At 47.2% G+C, this 26,902-nt stretch overlaps 1 protein-coding gene across 8 annotated transcripts in view; it reads left to right on the top strand.

Moving 5' to 3' along the window:
* ccser1 (coiled-coil serine-rich protein 1) overlaps positions 1-26,902 on the top strand; it is a 1,481,149-nt gene that overhangs the window by 688,600 nt on the left and 765,647 nt on the right. For all 8 annotated transcript variants that reach the window (XM_072495328.1, XM_072495326.1, XM_072495327.1 and 5 more), the window contains exon 6: positions 11,032-11,245. In XM_072495328.1, the coding sequence (XP_072351429.1) occupies positions 11,032-11,245 (214 nt within the window). The remainder of the gene's footprint in view (positions 1-11,031; positions 11,246-26,902) is intronic.

The following is a 26,902-nucleotide window of genomic DNA, read 5'->3' as shown; positions in this document are numbered from 1 at the left end:
ACTGCTCATCCCTAATTGTCCTTGAGAAGTTGGTTGCGCGCTTTCTTCGCGAACAGCTGCAGTCCACATGGTGTAGGTACATCCGCTGTGCTGTTAGGGAGGAATTTCTAGGATTTTGATACAGCGGCAGTGAAGGAACTGGGATATAGTCCCAAGTCAGGATTAATGTGTGGCTTGGAGGGGAACTTGCAGATGCTGGTGTTGCCAAGCGTCCGTTGCCCTTGTCCTTCGAGGTGGTAGCAGCCGTGGGTTTGGAAGGTGCTGTCAATGGAGGCTCAGCGAGTTGTTGCAGTTTATTTTGTGCGTGGTGCACACTGCTGCCACTGTGCTCTGGTAGTGAGGGGAGTGAACATAGGGCAGCACGTCAACACAGTGGGTAGCACTGTTGTTTCACAGCTCCAGGGTCCCAGGTTCGATTCCCGGCTTGGGTCACTCTTTGTGTGGAGTCTGCACGTTCTCCCCGTACCTGCATGGGTTTCCTCAGGTTTCCTCCCACAAGTCCCGAAAGACGTGCTGTTAGGTAATTTGGACATTCTGAATTCTCCCTCTGTGTACTCAAACAGGCGCCAGAGTGTGGCGACTAGGGGATTTTCACAGTAACTTCATTGCAGTGTTAATGTAAGCCTACTTGTGACACTAATAAAGATTATTATTAAAAAATTAAGTTGGTGGATGGGGTGCCAATCAAGTGGACTGCGATTAGCCTGGCTGTGAAAGGATTTTACATAATTTAGTGATCGCACTGGTAAATAGGGATGGTGTAAATCTCTATCCTGAGATGTAGCTGAATTGTGATCATGTTAATAAAGAATCGGTAACTGGGACAACAGTTAAGTAATCTTTCCCTCAATGATACAGAAATCCATGGCATTTACTTCCAGGGCAGCGGTTGAGGCAGAACCATCAATGATAATTTCTTTAAACCTCTGATATTCACCCTCTCAACTTTCTGTGTAAACAAGGCTGCTGCTAATCTTATGTTGAAGCTATGATAGTGGAGCAGGAGAAGCTCTGGAAAACACTCAGATATGTGAACATCGCACGTTATATTAGCTAGGCAGATGAAGGAGGGGGCGAAAAGGAGATGGGAACAGGCTGCGTAAATGTAATGTGGACTATCTAACTCTGTGGAGGATAAGCACAGATAAAGCGAGCTTGAGCCAAATGGTTTCTGTGATTTGTTACTATATTTCTCTCTCTGTCTGTTTGAAAATAGCAAGTTATTAATAGGTTGGTAGACAGGGAGAAAAAACATATGATGTAGTTTTCATGGGAATATCTTTCAATTATCTAAAATATAACTAAAATGGTATAAATTGCTCTTGCGGCAAAGTATTCTGATCTCGGCTTAATATAGCAAAGATTGGTAGTAGTGCCCCCCACCCCCCCCCCCCCCCCCCCCCCCACCCCCCACTGAAATGGGGTGATACTGCCTTTGGCACTAGTACATTGAAGTGGTCCTGGTTGCAATCCTATGCAAAGTAAGCTCCCGATAGAGTACCAGGAGTAGATGCTGAGTGGAACCTATCCTAGTCATTAGGAGTATGGATATTGTGCAGAAATACCATTCAGCAACTGAGTAAATCATTGGGAAGCACCCATGAGATATATTTTCTGGACTATTTTTATTTTTAGAAGAATAGGAAAATAACACTTCATTTAAGAAGGGGCTCTATCTAGCTTGCTGTGCCATCAGTTCTGCAAGTATTCTCGGGACTATGATGCTTTTGATGGGAAAATGCCCGCGTTAAGCCAATCGGCAGTCTATTTGATCAAACAGAAAAACAGTATGTTAACAAGACCTGTTCTCCGCAAGAAAATATGTGACAACAGAGAGTTCATAAAATAAGTTCAACAAATCTGCTTCATTATATGTACTTGGCAATTAATACCAAATAAGTTAGATGTCAAGAGGAACAGATGGTCAAGAATGATGTCGACACACTCGGGGTCCTGAGGTGATTTGTACTCTAATAATCAAGACTTTGTTGCACATGGTGCTCCTGGTTCAACTTGGCACAGCATCCAGAGTGCATGTCATCCTGAATTACCTGTTCATTTTCCGAATGCCTGTGTGGCTTCTGTCTCAGGTTGATTGATTGACCTGTGGAGAAAGCTATCAGTATCAGCCGATGGGCTGAAGGACGTCTTTCCGTGCGATAAACTCTCTTACGTGACAATTGCTTGATGGGATGTTCTGATACAATAATGGACATCTGACACTAATGCTTAAGAGAAATAATTGACAGTCATACGGAATGTAATTTTCACAAAATACAAGACAATAATGTAATACACACCTACGCAAGCATACAACATAGGATATAATAATAATAATCGCTTATTGTCACAAGTAGGCTTCAATGAAGTTACTGTGAAAAGCCCCTAGTCGCCACATTCCGGCCCCTGTTCAGGGAGGCCGGTGCGGGAATTGAACCCGCGCATTGTTCTGCTTTACAAGCCAGCTGTTTAGCCCACTGTGCTAAACCAGCCCCAGGATATCAGCAAGGTGCTAAAAAGTAACCTGGGAAATAAAATTCCAGTGCGATCTTTCTCAAGATCTTATTTCCATTGCTTCTCAAATGTCCCTTCATAAACCTGGCTGCTAATCTAATTGTGTTTATGAGAATTTCTCTCCAGTGCAGTTTTAATTTTGCCACATGACCATACATAAAGGATAGTAAAGGTTTGACTGGTGTAGGATTTATTCTGTATTTTTAAAATAACGCAGTTCCTTCCTTGGCCAGTTGACCTATCGCGTTGCCTCCTCTCCTGAATTCACTGGCTTTTGTTGAGGAAGGGTCAATAATCCTTTGGTACCTCATTGGCATTTCATGATGTGGAGGATGGAGGGTTAATGAGCAATGCACACACATCCGGGAGCACAGGTCAGGCCAATTCCTGCCTTTTCCCAACACCGCCTGAAAAAACACTTTGAGCAAGAACCACTGGACACAGAACAAAGAACAAAGAAAATTACAGCACAGGAACAGGCTCTTCGACCCTCCAAGCCTGCACCGACCATGCTGTCCGTCTGAACTAAAACCCCCTACCCTTCGGGGGACCATACCCCTCTATTCCCATCCTATTTATGCATTTGTCAAGACGCCCCTTAAAAGTCACTATTGTATCTGCTTCCACTACCTCCCCCAACAGCGAGTTCCAGGCTCCCACACCCTCAGTGTAAAAAAAAACTTGTCTAGTACATCTCCTTTAAACCTTGCCCCTTGCACCTTAAACCTGTGCCCCCCAGTAATTGACTCTTCCACCCTGGGAAAAGGCTGACTATCCACTCTGTCCATGCCCCTCAATCTTGTAGACTTCTGTCAGGCCACCCCTCAACCTCTGTCGTTCCAGGGAGAAAAAAACAAGTTTCTCCAACCTCTCCTCGTAGCTAATGCCCTCCATACCAGGCAACATCCTGAGAAGCAGCTGAAATCCTGACTCCAGAGACAGCCAGAAATTCTTTCATCAGCATCCTCATCAATAACAGATATCCATTTCTGAGGTGAAATCTTTTCTACTCTGAAATCCTAAATACAATTTGAAAAGTCCCTTATTATTTCCCTTACAGCCTGTGTACTGTAAGCCTGAAGCTATGGCTGTGCTTACACTGTTCTTGTTTCATTCTTCACAGCATTTTTAATAATGTAACAGCATGGTGCCCAAGCATTTTATAGACAGGAAACCACAGAGAGTGTTATAGCAGTATTTTTAATGCTGTTCTGCTGCGTCTGTAACCCATTTGTATTGTAACTTGCATTCAATCCACTGTTGGATATTGAACGCTTCAAATTTAAAATATTAATTTGATGCAATTTTCAGTCTTTGCAGATGTCTTCCAGGGAGGGTTGGTATTGTACTGAAAAAGGCCTTCTGAAACATGTACTTTTGTGAGAATATGTTTTGCCATGGTGATTCAGTTTTGGCTCTCGCATTTGTGGAACTGACATTTTAGTCACAAATATTTCCCATCTTTCTTTGAAGTGAGCGCTGTTTATCTGCCCAGCATTGAAGGAAATAAATGCATTTTCTCAGGTTTTGATTCTTGTTTGAAGGATATGTTTGAGTCACGGTGCAATGTACACCTACCTGCCATGTTCGCAAACAACCAAAGCGTTGCTGTCCTATCTTTCCTGCAGTTTATGCAGTTATTTCACAATTTGTGCTGTGCTTAATGTCATGATATTTAGATCAGCATATCACGGTGCAATCAAACACACACTGATGGACATGCAGTAGAACCAATCAACACACACACAACTTCGCAGCAAATCACCAGTGAGAGCACACACACTATAAAAACAGGGGACACTACAGTTCCCGCTCATTCCAGCAGCAGCCAGCTCAGAGCACCGAGCTCAGAGCCTGCCACTCAGACATTCACAATGTGCTGAGTTCCTCACCCAGATAGTAATAGGACAGGGTCCACAGATTAGCTGGTAATGCACATACCCAAGTTAGCAGTGTGGTGTTATAGTTAAGTAGTAAATAAAGTTGAGTTACACCATCTCCAGCCGTGTTGGATCGTTTGTACACCAGAACACCCAACACGACATGATACCAGAAGTGGGCGCAAGCCAGCGCCTGTGAGACCTACCTGCAACGCATCAGCAATCTGTCGTCCTGCACCATGGAGAACATCAACCCGTTGCCGCCGCTCCGAATCACTGGCAATCTCGGGGTCAATTGGAAACTGTTCAAACAGCGCTTCCAACTCTTCCTCGAGGCCACAGACAGGGAGAATGAATCGGACACCAGGAAGATTGCCCTTCTTCTCTCCAGGGCGGGGCAACACACTATCCACATCTTTAACTCCCTTTCATTTACGGACGGCGAGGACAAAACCAAATATAAGATGGTGCCCCTGAAGTTCGACGAACACTTCAGCGTTGAAGTAAACGAGAGCTTCGAGAGGTACCTGTTCCAGCAGCGCCTGCAAGGTAAGGACAAACCTTTCCAGTCTTACTTAACACACCTCTGCATCCTCGCGCAGTCCTGCGGCTATGGGACCACCTCTGACTCCATGATACGTGACCAGATCGTTTTCAGAGTCATGTCGGACACCCTGCACCAGCAGCTCCTTCAGGTCAAGCAACTCACTCTGGCGATTGCCGTCGAGACCTGCGTCCTCCATGAGAACGCCACCAGCTGGTACTCACACATCCAGGCGGCTGAAACGGCGTGGCACGGGTCCCACGAGGCGGAGCGGGTCCGGACGATCGAGTACCTCCCGTGCCGCGGCCTGGAGGAGGCCGGCCATTTCGCGCGTCTTCTGAGGACTCCCGCGCTTGTACATGCCAAAAGAGGGGACGCTGACGCAGAGGAACGTGATACGCAGGCGCGCACTACACAAGACCACACCTTGCATGCACGGTGGCGCAACAAACGCACTGATGTCACGACGTGCGGCAACTGTGGCTCCTCCCATTTAAAGCGGCAATGTCCTGCCAAAGCGCGACAATGCCTATGCTGTGGCAGGTTGGGCCACTACGCTGTCTGCTGTCGAGCAGCTCACCCTGCCGCCAACTCGTACCCATTTAACCAGCCTCGCAGAAACGTTCGGGCAATTCAACCCACGTTCACCAAGTCCGATCCCCACGTCACACAGACCAATGACAGAGGACAGGGAGCCCTTCCGCATTGCTGTCATCAACAAGAACAAGCTGTCCCCGAGTCGAATGCACCAGCCGCTGTCAGTGCACAGCATTAATCCGGGCGACGAGTGGTGTGCCACCCTGGCGGTCAACCGATCCCAGATCAGATTCCACCTGGACACTGGTGCCTCCGCCAATTTCCTCGCATGGACAGCATTCCAGACCCTGAAGGTTAAACCACTTATTCTGCCATCCAACTGTCAACTCGTTGACTATAATGGCAACATCATCCCCGCCACGGGGTCGTGCCAGCTCGAAGTGACACACAACTCACGTAAAGCCACACTACCATTCAAAATCGGGGGCTCCTCAAAGGACTCTCTGCTAGGCGCACAGGCGTGCAAATTCCTCCGCCTCGTTTGGCGTGTACTCTCTCTCCAGAAGGCACCTCCGATTTCCCCGATGTAGACTTTAGGGCGCATCGCAACTCAATCCTCACACAACCAGGATGTTTTCGAGGGCATGGGCACACTGCCCTACACGTACAAAATCCGGCTTAAACAGGATGCCACCCTGATAGTTCACGCACCTCGCAGGGTCCCAGCATCCCTCAAGGACCGCCTCCAGCAGCAGCTGCAGGACCTTCAGGACCAAGGATTGCTTTCCCGGGTAACGGAGCCGTCTCCATGGGTCAGCTCCATGGTGTGTGTCAAGAAGCCTTCCGGCAAGCACCGGATCTGTATTGACCCGAAAGACTTAAATCGCAACATAATGAGGGAACACTGCCCCATACCCAAAAGTGAGGAGATCACGTGCGAGATGGCTCGGGCAAAAATATTCACCAAGCTTGATGCCTCAAAGGGCTTCTGGCAGATTCAATTGGATCAGTCCAGCAGGAAGCTGTGCACTTTCAACACTCCATTTGGCAGATACTGCTACAATAGGATGCCATTTGGCATCATATCGGCCTCAAGTGTTCCATCGCATCATGGAACAGATGATGGACGGCATCGAAGGGGTGCGCGTCTATGTAGACAACATCATTATTTGGTCCACCACACCGCAGGAGCACATCAGTCGCCTCCAGCGCGTCTTTAAATGGATACGGGACCAGGGCCTGCGTCTTAACCGAGCCAAATGCTCTTTTGGACAAACCGAGCTGAAGTTCCTGGGGGACCAAATCTCCCAGTTGGGGGTGCGGACGGATGCCGACAAGATGGCAGACATCACGGCCATGCAGAAGCCCACAGACAAGAAGGCGGTGCTATGCTTTCTCGGAATGGTCAACTTCCTAGGGAAGTTCATTCCCAACCTCGGTTCCCACACTACAGCTCTCCGGCACCTTGTCAGGAAGACAACTGAATTCTAGTGGCTTCCCACCCACCAGCGTGAATGGGAGGAGCTCAAGGTCAAGCTCACCACCACCCCGGTACTGGCGTTTTTCGATCCTGCAAGGGAGACGAAAATCTCGACTGACGCCAGCCAGTCCGGCATTGGGGCGGTCCTCCTGTAACGGGATAACGCCTCATCATGGGCCCCAGTCGCCTATGCGTCACGGACCATGACCCCCACAGAGCAGTGCTATGTGCAGATTGAAAAGGAGTGCCTCTGCCTGTTGACTGGCATTGACAAGTTCCATGACTATGTGTATGGCCTTCCCCTGTTCACCGTGGAGACTGACCATCGCCCACTGGTTGGCATCATTCAAAAGGACCTCAACGATATGATTCCTCGCCTCCAGCGCATTCAGCTCAAACTCCGGAGGTACGACTTTCAACTTGTCTACACCCCGGGTAAGGACCTCATCATAGCAGACGCTCTGTCCAGGGCAGCCAGCACACCGTCTGACCCTGAGGGGTTCGTTTGCCAAGGCGACGCACATGTAGCCTTCACTTCTGCCAATCTGCCGGCCACTGATGCACGCCTGGCCCACATTCGACGTGAGACTGCGGCCGACCCCCTTCTGCAGCGTGTGATGCGCCACATGATGGACGGGTGGCTCAAAGGACAATGCCCACAGTTTTACAATGTTCGCGACGATTTGGCAGTTGTTCATGGTGTCCTCCTGAAGCTGGACCGCATCGTGATCCCACACAGCATGCACCGGCTTGTCTTAGAACAACTGCATGAAGGCCATCTCGGCGTTGAGAAGTGCCGGTGGAGGGCCCGAGAGGCTGTGTACTGTCCGGGAATAAGTGAGGACATTGCTAACCCTGTGCTCAATTGCCCCACCTGTCAGCGGTTTCAGCCGGCACAATCCCGTGAGACCCTTCAGCCCCATGAGTTGGTCACGTCCCCCTGATCGAAGGTAGGCATGGACCTGTTCCATGCGCTTGGCAGGGACTACATCATCATCATCGACTACTTTTCCAGCTATCCAGAGGTCATACGCCTGCACGACATCACGTCATCGGCTGTCATCCGGGCCTGCAAAGAGACCTTTGCTCGCCACGGCATTCCGCTCACCGTGATGTCAAACAATGGCCCCTGCTTTGCGAGTCAGTAATGGTCTTCCTTCGCCAGCTCATACAACTTCACACATGTGACGTCCAGTCCTCTGCATCCTCAGTCGAATGGCAAAGCAGAAAAGGGCGTCCATATCGTTAAAAGGCTCCTCTGCAAGGCTGCTGATGCAGGATCTGACTTTTGCCTCGCCTTGCTGGCCTATCGCTCGGCCCCACTGTCCACGGGCCTATCGCTGGCCCAGCTGCTTATGGGTCGCACCCTCAGGACCACTGTGCCATCCATTCACGTCCCAGACCTCAACCATGCTCCGGTACTTCGGCGGATGCAGCAACAGCGTGAGCAACAAAAGGCGACACATGATGCTCGGGCGACTGATCTTCCTGCCCTGGCGCCTGGAGATAATGTCCGCATACACCTTCCGGAGGGCGGCTGGTCGACAACCGCTGAGGTTTTCCGACAGATAGCTCCCCGCTTGTTCCTGGTTCGTCTGCCTGATGGCTCTATTCGCCGCCGCAAACGGCGCGCCCTTCGTCTGGTTCCACGCTCGCTACGTGATCCTGCACCGGTGCCACGCCCTCCTGTTGTCCCTGCAATGGACTTTGTTGACCTTCCGGACACCCTGCATCCTCCTCACGCGACCTTCGCCCGGCCCATTCCTCAGCCGGTGGATCCTGACCCACCCTTGAGGCGGTCAACCCGAATTCGTCGCCCACCTGAGAGACTTAATTTATGAACCTTTTCATATTGGACTCACTGACTTGTTTTTGACTTTTTGCCATACTGTTTAAGATTTTGTTATTGTTTGTTAATAAGAACATAAGAACTAGGAACAGGAGTAGGCCATCTGGCCCCTCGAGCCTGCTCCGCTATTCAGTGAGATCATGGCTGAGCTTTGTGGACTCAGCTCCACTCTCCGGCCCGTACACCATATCCCCGAATCCCTTTATTCTTTAGAAAGGTATCTATCTTTTTCTTAAAAACGTTTAAAGAAGGAGCCTCAACTGCTTCACTGGGCAAGAAATTCCAGAGATTCACAACCCTTTGGGTGAAGAAGTTCCTCCTAAACTCCGTCCTAAATCTACTTCCCCTTATTTTGAGGCTATGCCCCCTAGTTCTGCTTTCCCCGACCAATGGAAACAACCTGCCCGCATCTATCCTATCTATTCCCTTCATAATTTTATATGTTTATATAAAGAGCAACATTGATTTCGCTCTTGGTGTAACATAGTTAGTTTCTGCACCTGGCACCTTCCTGTGTAGTATAGCCACATGTACATATTGTTGTAAATCTTGCACACACATGATTAGATGCACTCACCACACTCATGTAGGCACATATTCTTTGGGGGATGTCATGATATTTTGATCAGCATATCATGGTGCAATCAAACACACACTGATGGACATGCAGTAGGACCAACCAACACACACACAACCAATCGCAGCCAATCACCAGTGAGAGCACACGCACTATAAAAATGGGACACTACAGTTCCCGCACATTCCAGCAGCAGCCAGCTCAGAGCACCGAGCTCAGAGCCTGCCACTCAGACATTCACCATGTGCTAAGTGCCTCACCCAGATAGTAATCGGACAGGGTCCACAGATTAGCTGGTAATGCACGTACCCAAGTTAGCAGTGTGCTGTTATAGTTAAGTGGTAAATAAAATTGAGTTACACCATCTCCAGCCGTGTTGGATCGTATGTACACCAGAACACCCAACACGACACTTCAGCCCTACGCCTTAACCTTGCCGGTAGTTACCGCACTTGTCTAATAGCTCATTTATATGCTATATTTGAATAGGGAGTTACTGTTGACCTGCACTTGATGGTACATGGGCAGATTGCAAGCGTATTTAAACGTGTGCTTATGGCCTGTTGCCAATGCCTGAAAAAATAACTCTTCTCTGCTTTTTGCCACCAATGAGTGAGAAAGAAATATGGCTTCACACAAATTGCAGCTGAACTGAGGCCAGTATGAAGTCCATGAAAACGATTGCATTGAGCTGTTACCTGTTTTCGATACTTTAAAATGCCCTCAAATCACAATTCTACCGTAGTTTTCTGCATTGATTCAACATCAATAAATATTGCCTCATTGAGACAGTATAACTGACCTACAATTTCTGCCAATCATTTGGCTTTAAGGAGGAGGGAGAACAATATAACCAGTTGGGTCAAATAGCCTGCTATTGTGCTGCAAATGTTATGTCATCCTGCCTCTCACCACCCGCCCCAACCCCACAGCGGTTTTACACTAGGGCGGGCAAGGCCTCGATCACAAAGCCCACCCTTGCCATAATTGAAGCCCTTAAGTGGCCAATTAATGGTCACTTAAGGGCCGTTTCCCACCCAGCCTCAGTTTTAGGCTGGTGGGTGAATGACAGCTCAGAAGAGGGAAATCTGAAAATGGAAGAAAGGCCGATTTCGGAGGGGGAGTTCGCCTCTATCAGCAACCCACTTCTCACTGGTGGTACCCTCCCCTTAAGGCCCGGTGACCTATGGAATATGTTCCTCCACCCCCACCTCCCCGGCCCAGCCGCTGAGACCCCAATTCCTCCCACCCCCGCCCCTCGTTACCCCCCCCCCCCTCCCCCCCCCCCCCCCCCCCCCTCCCCCCGGTCTTCCCTATTCTCCCTGCCCCGGGACCCATGACACCCACTTCGGCATCCAGTTCCTGGGACTTAGGCTAGGGCCAATCTGTGCAGTGTCCCTTCCTGCCATTGCAGCAATATGGCCTGGAGAGCATCTGCCCAACCTGATTGGCTGGCAGCTTTTCTTGAGAGAGCAGAATCGACGCTCATTAGAGCGTAAGATGGCAGTGCGGCTCTTGGAGTAGGCAGTGATATGTTCCCTAAAAAGTCCGGCTACTGCCTACAATGCAACTCAGTGAAAACATTTCCCCGGATACTTGATTATGTACAACTTTTATTGATGTGCATCTTTTATCATTTCTCTTTACCAGACTTCCATTTATCCAGTCTTCAAAAGAAGGTGAGCTTTGTGAATCTAGACCTCTTCGGTACAACCATTGGCCCAATGCCACACCTTCAGATTGGTCCCTTCAGAGGGAGGAGGAGACCGCTGGTGCTCTGGAAGCCATGTCCTTGCGGCTGATGATGCAGGACTGCACGACAGTGAAGACCATGCTTCTCAAACTGAAGAGGATTCTGCAGGAGGTAATTGTTGAATACTTTTATTTTTTTCAAGTTTAGTAGGCCGATGTGCCAAATTTATTTCTGGAATATACAAAAGAACGCACTGGGTGTTGGAGGACAATGACATTGTCCTCACACTGGCATCGTGGGAAAGTTGGTTTTACAAGAAACATGTAAAATAAAACCACAGAATAGTACAACAATTTTGCATTGTTTCTCATTCAATTATTTATCAAATTCTCTTTTGAATCTGTATTCACCACCCTATAAGGCAATGCATTCCAATCCAAGTTTTCAGGAGATTAAAACAAAATTTTGCCTTTTTTTGTTCTATCAATCATTTTAAATCTGTGCCCTTTGCTTGTTGACCCGAAAGTCATTGGAAACACTTATTTTCTTGATCTAAACCCGTCATGGTTTCAAACACCTTTATTTAGCCGCCTCTTATTCTCTGCTCCAGGAAGAACAACCCCTGCTCCTCCAGCCTCTCCCGGTGACTGTGACCAAGGAGCCATTCTTGTAAATCCCTTCAGTGCCCTTATTAATTCCTTCACGTCCTTCTGACATGTCCTGGGCGGACATGGACAGCATACTCCAGCTGAGGCCAAACTTGTGTTTTAAGTGTAGCTTAACTTCCTTACTTCATGTCTCTGTTCATAATGTGTCATGTGTCTGCCCATTCAATCAGCCTGTCTGTGCCCTTCTTAAGTCTATTGCTATCTCCCTCAGTGTTTACTAACCTCCCAAGTTTTGTGTGCACCCAAATCCAAATTCCCAAAGGATATAAAAGAATACTCCCAATCCTGGTACTGAACCCTCTTGAGGGCCTCTTTTATTCCCTGGGCCCCAATTTTCCTAACAAACTTAATAATACATTTGACACAAACTATAGGACCCTTATCGAAAAACTCATCAAGTTATTCCAGCACATTTTTCCATGAACAACGTCATGCTGGCTCTCCACTATTGTCCAAGAGGCAATTGATTTTCTCCCCAATTATTCTTCTAACATCATCCTCAACACTGACGTACAAATGTCTTGTCAGTAATAACCAGGTTTATTCCCCCCACCCCGGCCACCTTTTATATGATATATTTGTACACCTCCAGTCCTTGGACACCACCCCTAAATCTGAGGAGACTCGAAAGATTTTTACAGCACCACAATTTCTACCCTTCCAACAACCTCGGACCAGGTGACTTACCATCTTACACGTAAATTGGGAGAGGGAGACAAGCGCCCTTCAGAAAGATAGTGAATTTCTGGAATGTGTCCGTGATAGTTTGCTGCAGTAATATGTTCTAGATGCAACAAGGGGACAGGCAATATTAGACTTAATTATGAATAATGAGCCAAATTTAATTTGTGAACATTTATCAAATAGTGATGACGACATGATAGAATTCAGTGTAGCGATTGAAAGTGAAGAACACGTGTCAGACATTAGAATTTTAAACTTGGGTAAGGGTGACTTTAACAGGATGAGACAGAGACTGTCCACGATAAACTGGGAAGAACTGTTAATGGGGCCAGACAACTGAAGATCAGTCGGGAGTATTTAAAGAAACATTTAACAAGATAAAGAGTGAGTATATACCCCGGAGAGGAAAAGGCTCCAGTCACAAAAAGAAAACAGCCATTGTCAATTAAAGAGGTTAGGGGCAGCATAAAATTAAAAGAAGGGGCTTACAAAAATGTAAAACATAGCACAAGTCAGGATAAATGGGATTGATACAAAGACCAGCAAAGGGTCACAAAGCAGCTTAGAAGAGAGACTAAAAGCGATTATGAAAGGAAACTTGCAAGGGACATCAAAATCAATGAGAAGAAAGTTTTTAGTTGTATAAAGGGAAAGAGGGTGGTCAAGAGCATTGTAGGCCCACTGAAAGCTGAAAGTGGAGATGTTGTCAGTGATAATGGTGAAATGGCAGACATGGTGAATAATTACTTTGCCTCAGTACTTACAGTTGAAAAAGAGGATAACTTGCCGGAAGTCCCGAAAAAAATAATAGTAGATAGAGGACAGGGACTTAATAAAATTAACGTTAAGTACAGCGTCAGTAACTAGGAAATTAATGGAACTAAAGAGTGGCAAATGCCCAGGACCGGACGGTTTCCGTCCAACGGTGTTAAAGGAAGTAGGGGAGCACATTGTAGATGCCCTAACTCTAATCATTAAAAAGTTCCCTAGATTCAGGAGTGATCCCTCTGGATTGGAAAATTGCACATGTCACTCTACTTTTTAATGAAGGGCAAAAAGGGGTTTAATAAAGGCTTGGCGAGGCCACACCCTATAAAATAAGAATCTTTACACAAATGATATGGACACTACTTACCACTGGGTTCCTATTCTGATCGGAGCCTTACTGGCCGACCTTATATATGTGGGTTAATTGAGATACCCTGCCCCTAGTGGGGGAGTCTGTACTCTGCAAGGAGGACGGGGAAGATAAACATTCCCACCCCATAGATTCAGTGTGGGATATTGCATTCCTTCCGCCCTCCCCCCCCCAAACCCCGAAGACCCCCTTGACGAGCGATGAGGCGGATAACGAGGAGCAGATGGAGGGCATCGGAGTGCCTTTGGCTCCGGCATGTCATCATGGAGATGATGCGTTGGATCATTCAGTGTATACCTCACTGGTGAACGTGGCCTGGAACATTGTGGCAAATGATCGTCAAGAGGCGGTAGAACTACGGAGTCAGTGTCCGAAACCTCGGTATCTCCATTCGGAGTCAGAAGGCACAATGTCGGGCATGTCTGTGTCGAAGGAGACTGGAGGCATCACGGCAGGCTGGTTCGGCAATGGAACCGGATAATCCAAGACAGGTTTCTCCCGAGGAATTTCACAAGGGAGCAAACGTCCATATCCAAACTTGGCAGCCAGATGTAGCTTTTCGCCAGCATCTTCATTGTGAACATGCCGAGATGTCCATTGCGAAAGCCCTTCAACAAAATAGCCTGCCCCCTCGCCGGGCCAACCACCCTCATGCCCCATTTGGGTTCAGGGTGGGGGTGGGGGGGGGAGGCGAAATGGTCTTCCACGATTAGCCCTGGAAATTTTCAGGAAAAAAACTTAAACTCCCCTTATAGCTGTCGCTGTTGCCCAGGGTATAGCATCAGATGTCACACCTTGGCAAGGACAGGGTCGGTTTGCATCCAATCACGAGCACACAAGGAAGTGATGGGTAAGGAGTCCATGAAATTCAAGATAGCGAACACTTTGTCCGCCGTAGGAGGGGCTCGTGGATTCGATCTGCAGGGGACGACGGCTCAATGCATCGGTATGCGTAATCTGGGTCCCTGGGCGGTGCTCAAAAGAGTATTCGTAAGCAGCCAATAACAAAGCCCAGCACTGGATCCCCGCAGAGGCTCTTGGTGGGATTGCCTTTCTTCGTGGAAGAGGCCTAGAAATGGCTCGTGATCGGTGATGATTAATAACTGGTGGCCATAGACCTATTGATGAAACCACTTTACACCGATTACGACCACCAGATCACCTTTTTCAATCTGGAAATGTTCTCTCTTGGCCTCAGCCAGCATCCAGGAGACGGTCACAGTCATAGATTATCATAGAATCTACAGTGCAGAAGGAGGCCATTCGGCCCATCGAGTCTGCACCGGCTCTTGGAAAGAGCACCCTACCCAAGGTCAACACCTCCACCCTATCCCCATAACCCAGTAACCCCACCCAACACTAAGGGCAATTTTGGACACGAAGGGCAATTTATCATGGCCAATCCACCTAACCTGCACATCCTTGGACTGTGGGAGGAAACCGGAGCACCCGGAGGAAACCCACGCACACACTGGGAGAACGTTCAGACTCTGCACAGACAGTGACCCAGGCCGGTAATTAAACCTGGGTCCCTGGTGCTGTGAAGCAACAGTACTAACCACTGCTACCTTGCCGCCCCTGTCATGATTAAAATGATGTGGAGATGCCGGCGTTGGACTGGGGTGAGCACAGTACGAAGTCTTACAACACCAGGTTAAAGTCCAACAGGTTTGTTTCGATGTCACTAGCTTTCGGAGCGCTGCACCTTCCTAAGGTGAATGAAGAGGTATGTTCCAGAAACACATATATAGACAAATTCAAAGATGCCAAACAATGCTTGGAATGTGGGTACAGCCATGGGGACCAAATTTGCACCCCAATACGCCAACATCTTCATGCACAAGTTTGAACAGGACCTACTCACCGCACAAGACCTTCAACCGATGGTATACACCAGATACATCGATGACATTTTTTTCCTTTGGACCCACGGCGAAGAATCACTGAAACGACGACACGATGACATTAATAAGTTCCATCCAACCATCAGACTCACCATGAACTACTCTCCAAAATCAGTTGCATTCTTGGACACTCTCGTCTCCATCAAGGATGGTCACCTCAGCACTTCGCTTTACCGCAAACCCACGGATAACCTCACGATGCTCCACTTCTCCAGGTTCCACCCTAAACACATTAAAGAAGCCATCCCCTATGGACAAGCGCTCCGTATACACAGGATCTGCTCAGACGAGGAGGAGCGTAACAGACATCTACAGACGTTGAAAGGTGCCCTCGTACGAATGGGATATGGCACTCGACTCATCGATCGACAGTTCCAACGCGCCACAGCGAAAAACCGCACCGACCTCCTCAGAAGACAAACATGGGACACAACCGACAGAATACCCCTCGTCGTCCAGTACTTCCCCGGAGCGGAGAAACAACGTCATCTTCTTCACAGCCTTCAACACGTCATTGATGACGATGAACATCTTGCCAAGGTCATCCCCACACCCCCACTACTTGCCTTCAAACAACCGCGCAACCTCAAACAAACCATTGTTTGCAGCAAACTACCCCGTCTTCAGAACAGTGACCACGACACCACACAACCCTGCCATGGCAATCTCTGCAAGACGTGCCAGATCATCGACATGGATACCACTATTACACGCGAGAATACCACCCACCAGGTACGCGGTACATACTCGTGCGACTCGGCCAACGTTGTCTACCTCATATGCTGCAGGAAAGGATGTCCCGAAGCGTGGTACATTGGCGAGACCATGCAGACGCTGCGACAACGAATGAACGGACATCGCGCAACAATCACCAGGCAGGAATGTTCCCTTCCAGTCGGGGAACACTTCAGCAGTCAAGGGCATTCAGCCTCTGATCTCCGGGTAAGCGTTCTCCAAGGCGGCCTTCAGTACGCGCGACAACGCAGAATCGCCGAGCAGAAACTTATAGCCAGGTTCCGCACACATGAGTGCGGCCTCAACCGGGACCTGGGATTCATGTCGCATTACATTCATCCCCCACCATCTGGCCTGCGAAATCCTACCAACTGTCCTGGCTTGATACAATTCACACCTCTTTAACCTGGGGTTACCCCATCTATGGGTCTGTAAAGATTTAATCACCTGCTAATGGTCGCATTCCAAGCATTGTCTGGCATCTTTGAATCTGTCTATATATGTGTTTCTGGAACATACCTCCCTCATTCACCTGAGGAAGGAGCAGCGCTCCGAAAGCTAGTGATATCGAAACAAACCTGTTGGACTTTAACCTCGTGTTGTAAGACTTCGTACAATGATTAAAATGCACAAGGGACTCTGAGTCCATCCAGCTCCCATTCGGAGTCTCCTCCGGGTGCTCCGGTTTCCTCCCACAAGTCCCGAAAGACGTGCTGTTAGGTGAATTGGACATTCTGAATTCTCCCAATGTGTACCCGAACAGGTGCTGGAATGTGGCGACGAGGGGCTTTTCACAGTAACTTCATTGCAGTGTTAATGTAAGCCGACTTGTGACACTCATAAAGATTATTATTCAGTTCCGTGTGGGATATTACAGAGGGAAACCAGGAAATTACAGGCCTGTTAGCCTAACATCTGTGGTGGGGAAATTGCTGGAGTCTATAATCAGGGATGGGGTAACTGAACATCAGTCCAGGGAGAGCCAGCATGGATTTGTGAAGGGAAGGTCGTGCCTGACTAATCTTATTGAAGTTTTTGAAAAGGTGACTGAGGGAGTGGATTGGGCTATGTTTTCCATTTCCATCTCTAGTCAGCCACACTGCTCCGCTGATGACCCTTTCACTGTTGTTCTGCCAACTGAAGTATTTTAGGTTCCCTCTCATTTTAGCCAACAATCTATTCTTGCACTTCATTCTGACCATCCCCTCTCATTTACTTTTTCACTTCTTATTTGTTTTTTTATATTTAGCCTGATTCTCCCTGGTATTGTGGACCTGACATCCATCTTACACCCTGTCTTCTGCTTCACCTCAGTCCAACCCCTTTGTCATCCAGTGAGCTCCGCCTTCGCTTGCCCTCCCTTTCGCTCGTGTCGGAAGATATCTGAACCATCTCCGATTTAAAGACCAACATTGCTCCATCATTTTTGTTCATTTCTGAAAAATAATCCTATTATTAAAAGCACAGTAAGCCATCACTCTGCCTAATTAATTCACTATATCCTAGGGTGTCCAGTAATAACAAAACATCACATGGTTATTGCACATTTGATTATTCCATTACCAGGCAATTATTGAAGCCTTCGCTTTGGGCGATGGATTCATGTTAAACCATGGCAGAATCTGAAGGAAAGTTTTTTGTTTCATCCGGTTTTGCTGCTCATCCTTTTCACTTTACTCACAATGATAACCGACCACGGCTGTATTGAATAATGTGAAGTATTTCAATGTTCTGTCTGCTTTCCTCCTCTGTTTTACATCTTCAACACAGAGCTTTCCCTTAGATAGAAGCGCACAACATTTCTCTCTGGTGCCCACATTGCCCAACATGAGATAAGCTTTTGATGACGGATTTGTCCTCCTGAGGCAGCTCTATTGTTCAGGAAGGCTGTCCATCAACAGGCTGCTAAGGTGGAAAAATAAAGCTCCAGTCTCAGTCACGGAGCAGTATTGGATTTTGTTTCCAGTCCAGGTTGAAATTTGAATTGGATTGTTTTGCAGTGTATTGTTGAGAGCTTGGGAAGGAAGGGCGATCTGCTAATACAGCAAATTTTTAAAAATCCAAATTGCTGGAAGTACTGAGCAGGTCAGGCAACATTTGTAATGACCTTTCATCAGAATCTAGGGTTAACGTCTTGTTCTACCTGATACCATACAGCTGGCCTTAGCGCAGTGTTGTCCAACAATTTAGCCACGTGTTGGGAATCCAGATGTGACCAATTTGCATTTCTGCTCAGTGAATAAACAAGGGGCAATGGGCACCATTAATGGGCATATGATGTCAACGTTCACACCGGATATGTATGTGAACTTGAAAACATTTTTGTGCATTTGTTGCTAAAATGGTAAGATATGAAAAGCAGAGTATGTGGGTGCTTTATAAGCATTGTCAGTGTTTTGCTTCCTTGCTTCCAGAACATGATTATTAATTAATAAAGATGTTTGATGTACATGTACTTGTATTGTGCATGAGAGTTCTTCCACTGAAATTAATTCATGTGGTTAAAATTATGTGATCGCAGCCACAGTTGTGATTACTCAATGATTTCTGTTGTCAACATCGCCTGAAGGTGATTGAGTACAGTTGGACAGCTACATGCTGCCTTTATGAATTCTGGATTCTTTCTCAAGCTAATCAATACAAGATACTGTCAGGAGTTATTCTCTGTGTTTTCTGGAAAACACTGAGGAAATTTAGGACTCGGTCTCCACCCCAGTCTGTCTGGACTCAGCCTATTCCCAGAAAAGCACACAAGTTGCCAATCAGTCATGGGGTAATGTTTATTAAATGTTTTCTTCAGATGTTGATGACATGAGTAAGGCTGCATTGATTGTCCAGCCGACATGACCGTGAGAAGCTTGTGGTGTGTCCACTAAACGACTCTAGTCCTCTTGGTGTCAGCGTTCCCACAATAATGTTGATTACAGAAATACAGGGTTCTGACTCCGGGACAACAAAGCTGTCGTGATAAATGTCGAAGGCAGGGGAAGTGTGACTTTAAATTAATGGTGTTCTCAGAACATTGCTATTTTAAGAAAGCTTCCGGATATTCCATGATCTCTTCCGCACCACCACCGTCTCCCCCACACCCCGCGTTCTGAGATTTCTGTAATCCTCCAATTCTGGCCTCTTGCACTTGGCTGATTTTCATTCCCCAGCCCTTGATGGCCCATCTTCAGCTGCACAAGCCCGAAGCTTCAGAATTACCTTCCTCAGCATAACTACCTCTTTAATCTCTCATCTCCTTTGATAAACAATTTGATCAAGCTGCTGGTCACTTAATCACTCCTATGTGGCATCATAGGATGGTATTAACTGCGGTAAATGCAAGTTGCTGCTGGATACCAAATAAGTCAAAAGAATTAACAGCCAACGGCATTGTCTTCGTGTCACTGTTGTATTTCACTGTTGCAAAGAAAAAATCTTTTGACCCACGGACAATAGAACGGCTTAAGGAAATTCCTGTTCGTAAAAGTTAGCAATGCCTTTCACATGATGGCATGGTTGTGGTGCATGTCTTTTGCCAATAATCCACCATTGTATTTGTATCTGTGCTGTTGTCCTTGTATCTGTATCTGTGCTATGCAGTTGCCCTTGTGGGCTCCTCCTATGGGCCATTGTATGGCGATATCCATAGGGGAACATGTTGGGGCCTGTATGGGCTCCGCCCATGGCTCCTCCCCTTGAAGGGAGATATAAAGAGCAGTCGACCTGTAGGCGGTTCTCAGAATTGGATCAGTCGCAGGCAGGCACTGTTCCAAGTTGATTAAAGCCACGGTTTACTTCTACTCTTGTCTCGAGTGAATTGATGGATGCATCAATGGTGCTTTTAGATGAGTGAGACTTTTGGCCCATCTTAATTCAACCACCCAGACAAATACTACAGATGCCCCCATTGCTCCTTCTAATTCTCTTGGTATCAATGCTAAAATGCAGCCCATTCCCCCGCACCCCTACAAGAGTTCACCTTCCTCTTCAATTGAAATATTAACAACAAAAAGTATATTGAGAAACAGAAGCCACACAGCAAGAATAAGCACTGCAGAATTATGTTTGGCAACAGGTTTCACAACTTTCCTGTTTGTCAACATGGCAGCTTCCAGATGGAGCTTGTTGAGCTGACTCAGTGAGCCTAAAGCCTTCCTGAAAGGGAATAAGATTCCTTTGCATTCTCTGGTTTGTGTTATTATCTGTTGTTTGCTCTACAATTGGCATGCAGCAAGATTCGTCATGTAAACGCTTGTTTATTGTTAAAGGTGGTAAAGCAATTTGTATTTGGTGCCCCCCCCCCCCACCCCCACCATGTTTCCACCAGAAGCAACCTGCAAGTACTTAAATAGTGTTTTTGTAATGTTATCCCGTGGGATATATTTTCTTTCAGATAATGAGCTTGTTTTCATCAAATTTCACCGCTCAGATATCAAAATGGAACGTTCTAAGGCATCAACATCATGGCTACTCACAAATCTCTGGAGTGCGATGTAGAAAAGGGGGTCAACCTTGGTTCTGAGGGGGTGCAGACCAGTCATCTGCCCACCCCTGCCATGCCAAGCAAGCACATTGCTGGCAGTTCTCAGTCTACCCTTAGACTTCTATCCCACATGTTCCTTGTAGGGCTGACAGCTGGCAAGAATTCCGTCAATGATTTTGGGAATGGCCAAGAGATTCGGCTGACGAGGGTAGTCATTCCTCGAGGGCATCAGTCGCCTTGGCTTTGTGTTCAAATGGCTGATTTTTGGAAAGAATATCTGTTATATTGCTGTTTTCTTGATCAGGGGAGGACCTCGGTGGTAGATCAGGGCAGGAGCCATTAATGAGCCCTTGCAGGCCCTGGTAACATACCCACATTCTGCTACTGGAAATGGTCTACAGCTTTAGCGATTGCTGGACTGGAGACACATTCTGTAGCACTTCTGCTGATGAAGTGGGCTGGTTAGAATTTCAACGGCTAAGATTGCAAGACTCTCCGAGCCCAAATTTGCATCGATAACAGTTTGAATCGAACCTTTTGGATGTTTGGTACAAACTTCAGGATTTGGCCCTTGAAGATGCAACAATATTTAGCTTAATATTCTCCTTCCTCCTCCTTTTTTCCCCCTCCCACTCTTCTTCAAACACTTTTACTCCTCCATCCTCAATTCATCTCCTTGCTTCATCATACTCTCTTATATTCCTCCGCATCCTCTGCTTCACTCTACCTCCCTCCTTTAAGCCTCCACTCTTGCATCGTCATTTCTTCCTTTGTTCTTTACTGTCCTCCAGAGTTAACGGGCGGGATTCTCCATTGGCTGACGCCAAAATCGCAAAACACGATTGGGCGGACAATAGGGTCCGACGTTAAAATCGTGGCAGGCGCCGATTTGACGCCAAATCGCAATTCTCAATCACCTCGACAGCGGCGTTAATGCAGTCTGGAATGCACATACAGTAAACACTGGTTGCATGTCATTAGCGGGGCCGAATTGATTTTCTCCGGGGCCTCCACGATGCTCCACCTCCAATGGGCCGAGGTCCCAATGGCACAGTTCACTTGTGCTATTAAAAATCGTGAAAACGGCATCACGGCTGCTAAAGGAGAGAGAGGGGTACGGAAAGTGCCCAACATCGCCAGAGTGTGCTGACCGTTGAGTGGCTGGCTGGAGGGCTTCTGCCAGGGCCGGGGCGAGTAGTGGGGGTTGGCCAGGAGGTGGGCTGAGGGGTCAGGGTTGACGGGCACGGAACACCATTGCTGCAGCCGGCAAGGCAGCCACGCAGCTGCGCACACCGCTGAAAGCCCGCTGCGAACTTAGACCCATGGGTTGTACATATGTCCCCCCAGGCCACCCCCTTAGGTGCTCGCTGGCCCCAGCTGACCCATCAGTTGTATGGGCACGCTCTAGCACAATCAGTAGCATCTTGTTGGCTGGGATGAGTGTGTGTGGGGAGTGTGTTGGCTGGGGTGAGTGTGTGTGGGGAGTGTGTTGGCTGGGGTGAGTGTGTGTGGGGAGTGTGTTGGCTGGGGTGAGTGTGTGTGGGGAGTGTGTTGGCTGGGGTGAGTGTGTGTGGGGAGTGTGTTGGCTGGGGTGAGTGTGTGTGGGGAGTGTGTTGGCTGGGGTGAGTGTGTGTGGGGAGTGTGTTGGCTGGGGTGAGTGTGTGTGGGGAGTGTGTTGGCTGGGGTGAGTGTGTGTGGGGAGTGTGTTGGCTGGGATGAGTGTGTGTGGGAGTGTAATGTGTTTGTGCGGCTGCAGCTTGTCAGCCTCCCGAGTGTCAATCACAGGCCCGGCGAATTCCTCAACTTTTTTCATTGGAATCGATTGTGTTCCAGACGCTGGTGCAACCCCTGCACAGTTGCTGAATCACTGCCAGTTTTGCTGTCGTGAAAGTCCACAAATTCTGCGTCGCCGTCAATGCTTAGAAAGGGAGAATCCCGCCCATGACCTTCCATGCCGACTGTTCATGAGGCACAGGGCAGTTCATGTTAATTTTGTTACTTTATTGTCCTCACCAAGATTGTAGGATATGGTTTTATTTCCCCTTATCGTTCCATCTAACGTGGCGAACTGACAGTTTGCTTTGCACCTCCCAGTTATCCCCAGGGGTAATGTTTGATGATGGTTCAGGTGGAAGATCAGCCACGACATCGAATGGCAGAACAGTCTCGAGAGGCTGTATGGTTTGCTCCTGCTTCCGCTTCTCGTGTTGAAGAAATGAATGACCCTGATGATGTTCTAATCTCGATTTCTGGAAGTTAATTGGCATTAAATAACTATTGTGCCAGAGCGGAAAATAATAAGAATAGAAATAATGTAATTTTTCCCTTCATTTAAGATGTGAGTCCCCCAAATGAATGATGAAAACCATAATGAAAATAATCATAATTTGTAAGTTATTGTTAAGGGATTTGCCTTAAAATCCAAACTCTTGTGCTATTGATTATTTAATCTGTTACATATTATTATTGCTAATGAAATTAATTATCCCAATTCTTCACTGCATTATAATCATATAGTCATAGATTCCCTAAATTGCAGAAGCAGGCCATTTGGCCATCGGGCCTGCACCAACCCTTTGAAGTGAGCACCCTATCCATTCAGCCCACTTCCTTGTCCCATTGCCATAGCCCCATGACCAATCCACCTAACCTATACATCTTTGGACTGGGGGAGGTAACTGGAGCACCCAGAGGAAGCCCATGCAGACACGAGAATGTGCAAACTCCTCACAGTCACTCAAGGCAGGAATTGAACCCGGCTCCCTGGTACTGTGAGGAAGCAGTGCTAACCACTGTGCCACCGTACCACCCTGGTTCCAGCTCCCAAGAGGGACTATATTGAGGTATTTCTAGCTGTGTGATATTTTACGTAAGGAGCTTCCTTCACTTCTCCGTCGCCCTTGCTTATGGACAGGGGCCTGTCCTTGGCCGAGTTCAGGGAGCTGTCATCCCAATTTGGGACTGCACATTGATCAAGACCATTGATGTGCCCGCCAACGGCCCAGTGACGATTATGTACCTCCCATCTGGGTCTGCTAATATACGAACCACAGAAAAAAAACCCTCTTAATAATCAGCACCTGTGCCCTACAATCAAAACTTGAGTAGTATCCTTGAGTTGTATTTACCTTTTTTGATCCTTGATTGTCAAATGAGTCTCCTGTAAAAAAGCCACATCAACCGTCAAACTTCTCAGTTACGCAAACAACCAAAACCTTTTTACTCTGTCACTTAACCCCCTTACATTCCAAGTTATCAACCGGACAGGGGCCCCCCTGACCTACCCCTCAGCCCCCCAACCGAGGATCAGCCATCATCACCCTGTGAGGTAATCTAGCAGTGCCTCATTCAGTGGATACCTTGTATGGATGTAACCTTGGCTGCCTTGCTGGTAACTGGATTGAGGCAGCCAATTATGGATTGTTAGGAAAAGATCTTTTCTAAAGATGGACAGGAACACTTCGGGGATTGTACTACTAGTCTAAACCTTCACAACCCATAATAGCATCCCTGAGGCTGTCAATGCTGAAAAGCAATATACTTCCACAACATTCACAATTTTGTCCACCAGCACTTATGGGTTGAATGGAAACTTCCCAGATATAGCCGGTCGTACAATGAACTTTGTGTTCTTGCCAACGGACAGCTGTGATTCTTATTTTGTCAGTCTACGGAATTTACTGGCTTTCTTGTCAAGGAATAGAAATATTTAATAGCACTAATTGAACTGCTGAGCATAGAAAGTGCAATGCCTTTGGAACCTCAGAGAAAATCAGCTAAAAGAAACATTTTTAGGCCACACACCTAAAACGAAGTATGGACAAGTCATCAAATATTTACGAATGCATCAAACCTGACAGTTTCAGGCATCGGATTAATGTCTGAACCAGGATCTATGAATAAAGCAGCCTTCGGTCAAATGTCCTGAGAGACAGATTACATGTTTCCACCTGTCGATTATTGGATATATTCCAACAGCCAGGTGGAGAATATAAATTCTTACAACTGGTTGGGAAGTGAATTTTCTTAATAAGGCCATAAGACATAGGAACACAATTAGGCCACTCGGGCCATCGAGTCTGCTCCACCATTCAATCATGACTAATATTTCTCTCATCCCCATTCTCCTGCCTTCTCTCCATAACCCCTGACCAGTTATTAATCAAGAACCTATCTATCTCTGTATTAAAGACACTCCGTGATTTGGCCTCCACAGCCTTCTGCGGCAATGAGTTCCACAGATTCACCACCTCTGGCTGAAGAAATTCTTCCTCATCTCTGTTTTAAAGGATCGTCCCTTTAGTCTGAGATGGTGTCCTCTGCTTCTAGTTTTTCCTACAAGTGGAAACATCCTCTCCACGTCCACTCTATCCACGCCTCACAGTATCCTGTAAGTTTCAATATGATCCCCCCTCATCCTTCCGAACTCCAACGAGTACAGACCCAGAGTCCTCAACCGTTCCTCATACGATCCAGGGATCATTCTTGTGAAATTCCTCTGGACCCTTTCCAAGACCAGCACATCCTTCCTTAGATACGGGGCCCAGAACTGCTCACAATACTCCAAATGGGTCTGACCAGAGCCTTATACAGCCTCAGAAGTCTTGTATTCTAGCCCTCGCGACATGAATGCTAACATTGCATTTGGCTTCCTAACTGCCGACTGAACCTGCACATTAACCTTAAGAGAATCGTGAACAAGGACTCCCAAGTCCCTTTGTGCTTCTGATTTCCTAAGCATTTGCACATTTAGAAAATAGTCGATGCCTCCATTTCTCCTTCCAAAGTGCATAACCTCACACTTTCCACATTGTATTCCATCTGCCACGTCTTTGCCCACTCTGCCAGCCTGTCCAAACCCTTCTGCAGCCCCTCTGCTTCCTCAATACTACCTGTCCCTCTGCAGATCTTTGTATCATCTGCAAACTTAGCAACAGTGCCTTCAGTTCCTTCTTCCAGATCATTAATGTATATTGTGAAACGTTGTGGTCCCAGCACAGACCCCTGAGGCACACCACTAGTCAGCGTCTGCCATCCTGAAAAAGATCCCTTTATTCCCATTCTCTGCCTTCTGCCAGTCAGCTAATCCTCTATCCGTGCAAGGATCTTACCCTTAACACCATGGGCTCTTAACGTATTTAACAGTCTGCTGTGCGGTACCTTGTCAAAGGCCTTCTGGAAATCGAAATAAATCATGTCCACTGGTTCTACTTTGTCTAACTTCCTTGTTACCTTATCAAAGAACTCAAACAGATTTGTCAGACACGACCTCCCTTTTATCGAAGCCATGCTGACTCAGTACTATTTTATCATGCACTTCCAAGTACTCCACGATCTCATGGGGTTACGGGGTTATGGGGATAGGTTAGAGGTGTGGGATTAATTAGGGTGCACTTTCTAAAGGCCGGTGCGGTCTCGATGGCCGAATGGCCTCTTTCTGCACTGTAAATTCTATGATTCTATAATAATGGACTCTAAAATGACCAAAGTCAGGCTAACCGGCCTAGAATTTCCTGTCTTCTGGCTCCATCCCTTCTTAAACAGCGGTGTTACATTAGCCACTTTCCAGTTCTCTGGGACCCTTCCTGCCTCCAGTGATTCCTGAAAGATCATCACCAATGCCTCCACAATCTCCTCAGCTATCTCTTTTAGAATCCTGGAGTGTAGTCCATCCGGTCCAGGTGATTTATCCACCTTCAGACCTTTCAGTTTCCCCAGAACCTTCTCCTTAGTGATGACCACTGTATTCACCTCTGCCCCTGATTCTCCTGGAGCTCTGGCATCCCACTGGTGTCTTCCACCGTGAAGACTGATGCAAAGTAACTAATCAGGTACTCTGCCATTTCTTTGTTTCTTAATGTTACTTCTACAGCCACATTTTCCAGTGGTCCAATATCTATTTTTACCCCTCTCTTACTTTTAATAAATTGAAAAAAACTCTTCCTATCTTCTTCTATATTACTAGTCAGTTTGCACTCCTATTTCATCTTCTCCCCCCTTATTGCTTTTTTAGTTGTTCCCTGCTCGCTTTCAAAGATTTGCCAATCCTCTGGCTTCCGACTAATCCTCGCCGCTTTGTATGCTTTTTCTTTTACTTTTGTGCTGTCCTTGACTTCCCACGTCAACCATGGATGCCTCGTCCTCCCCTTAGCATGTATCCTCCTTCTTGGGATGAATTTCTGTCGTGCCTCCCGAACAACCCCCAGAAACTCCTGCAATTACTGTTCC

This window comes from Scyliorhinus torazame, chromosome 3 (assembly GCF_047496885.1).
Source record: "Scyliorhinus torazame isolate Kashiwa2021f chromosome 3, sScyTor2.1, whole genome shotgun sequence".
NCBI classification, from domain to species: domain Eukaryota; kingdom Metazoa; phylum Chordata; class Chondrichthyes; order Carcharhiniformes; family Scyliorhinidae; genus Scyliorhinus; species Scyliorhinus torazame.
The sequence above is the reverse complement of the archived record's forward strand: the minus strand, read 5'-3'. Positions and strand labels throughout refer to the sequence as shown.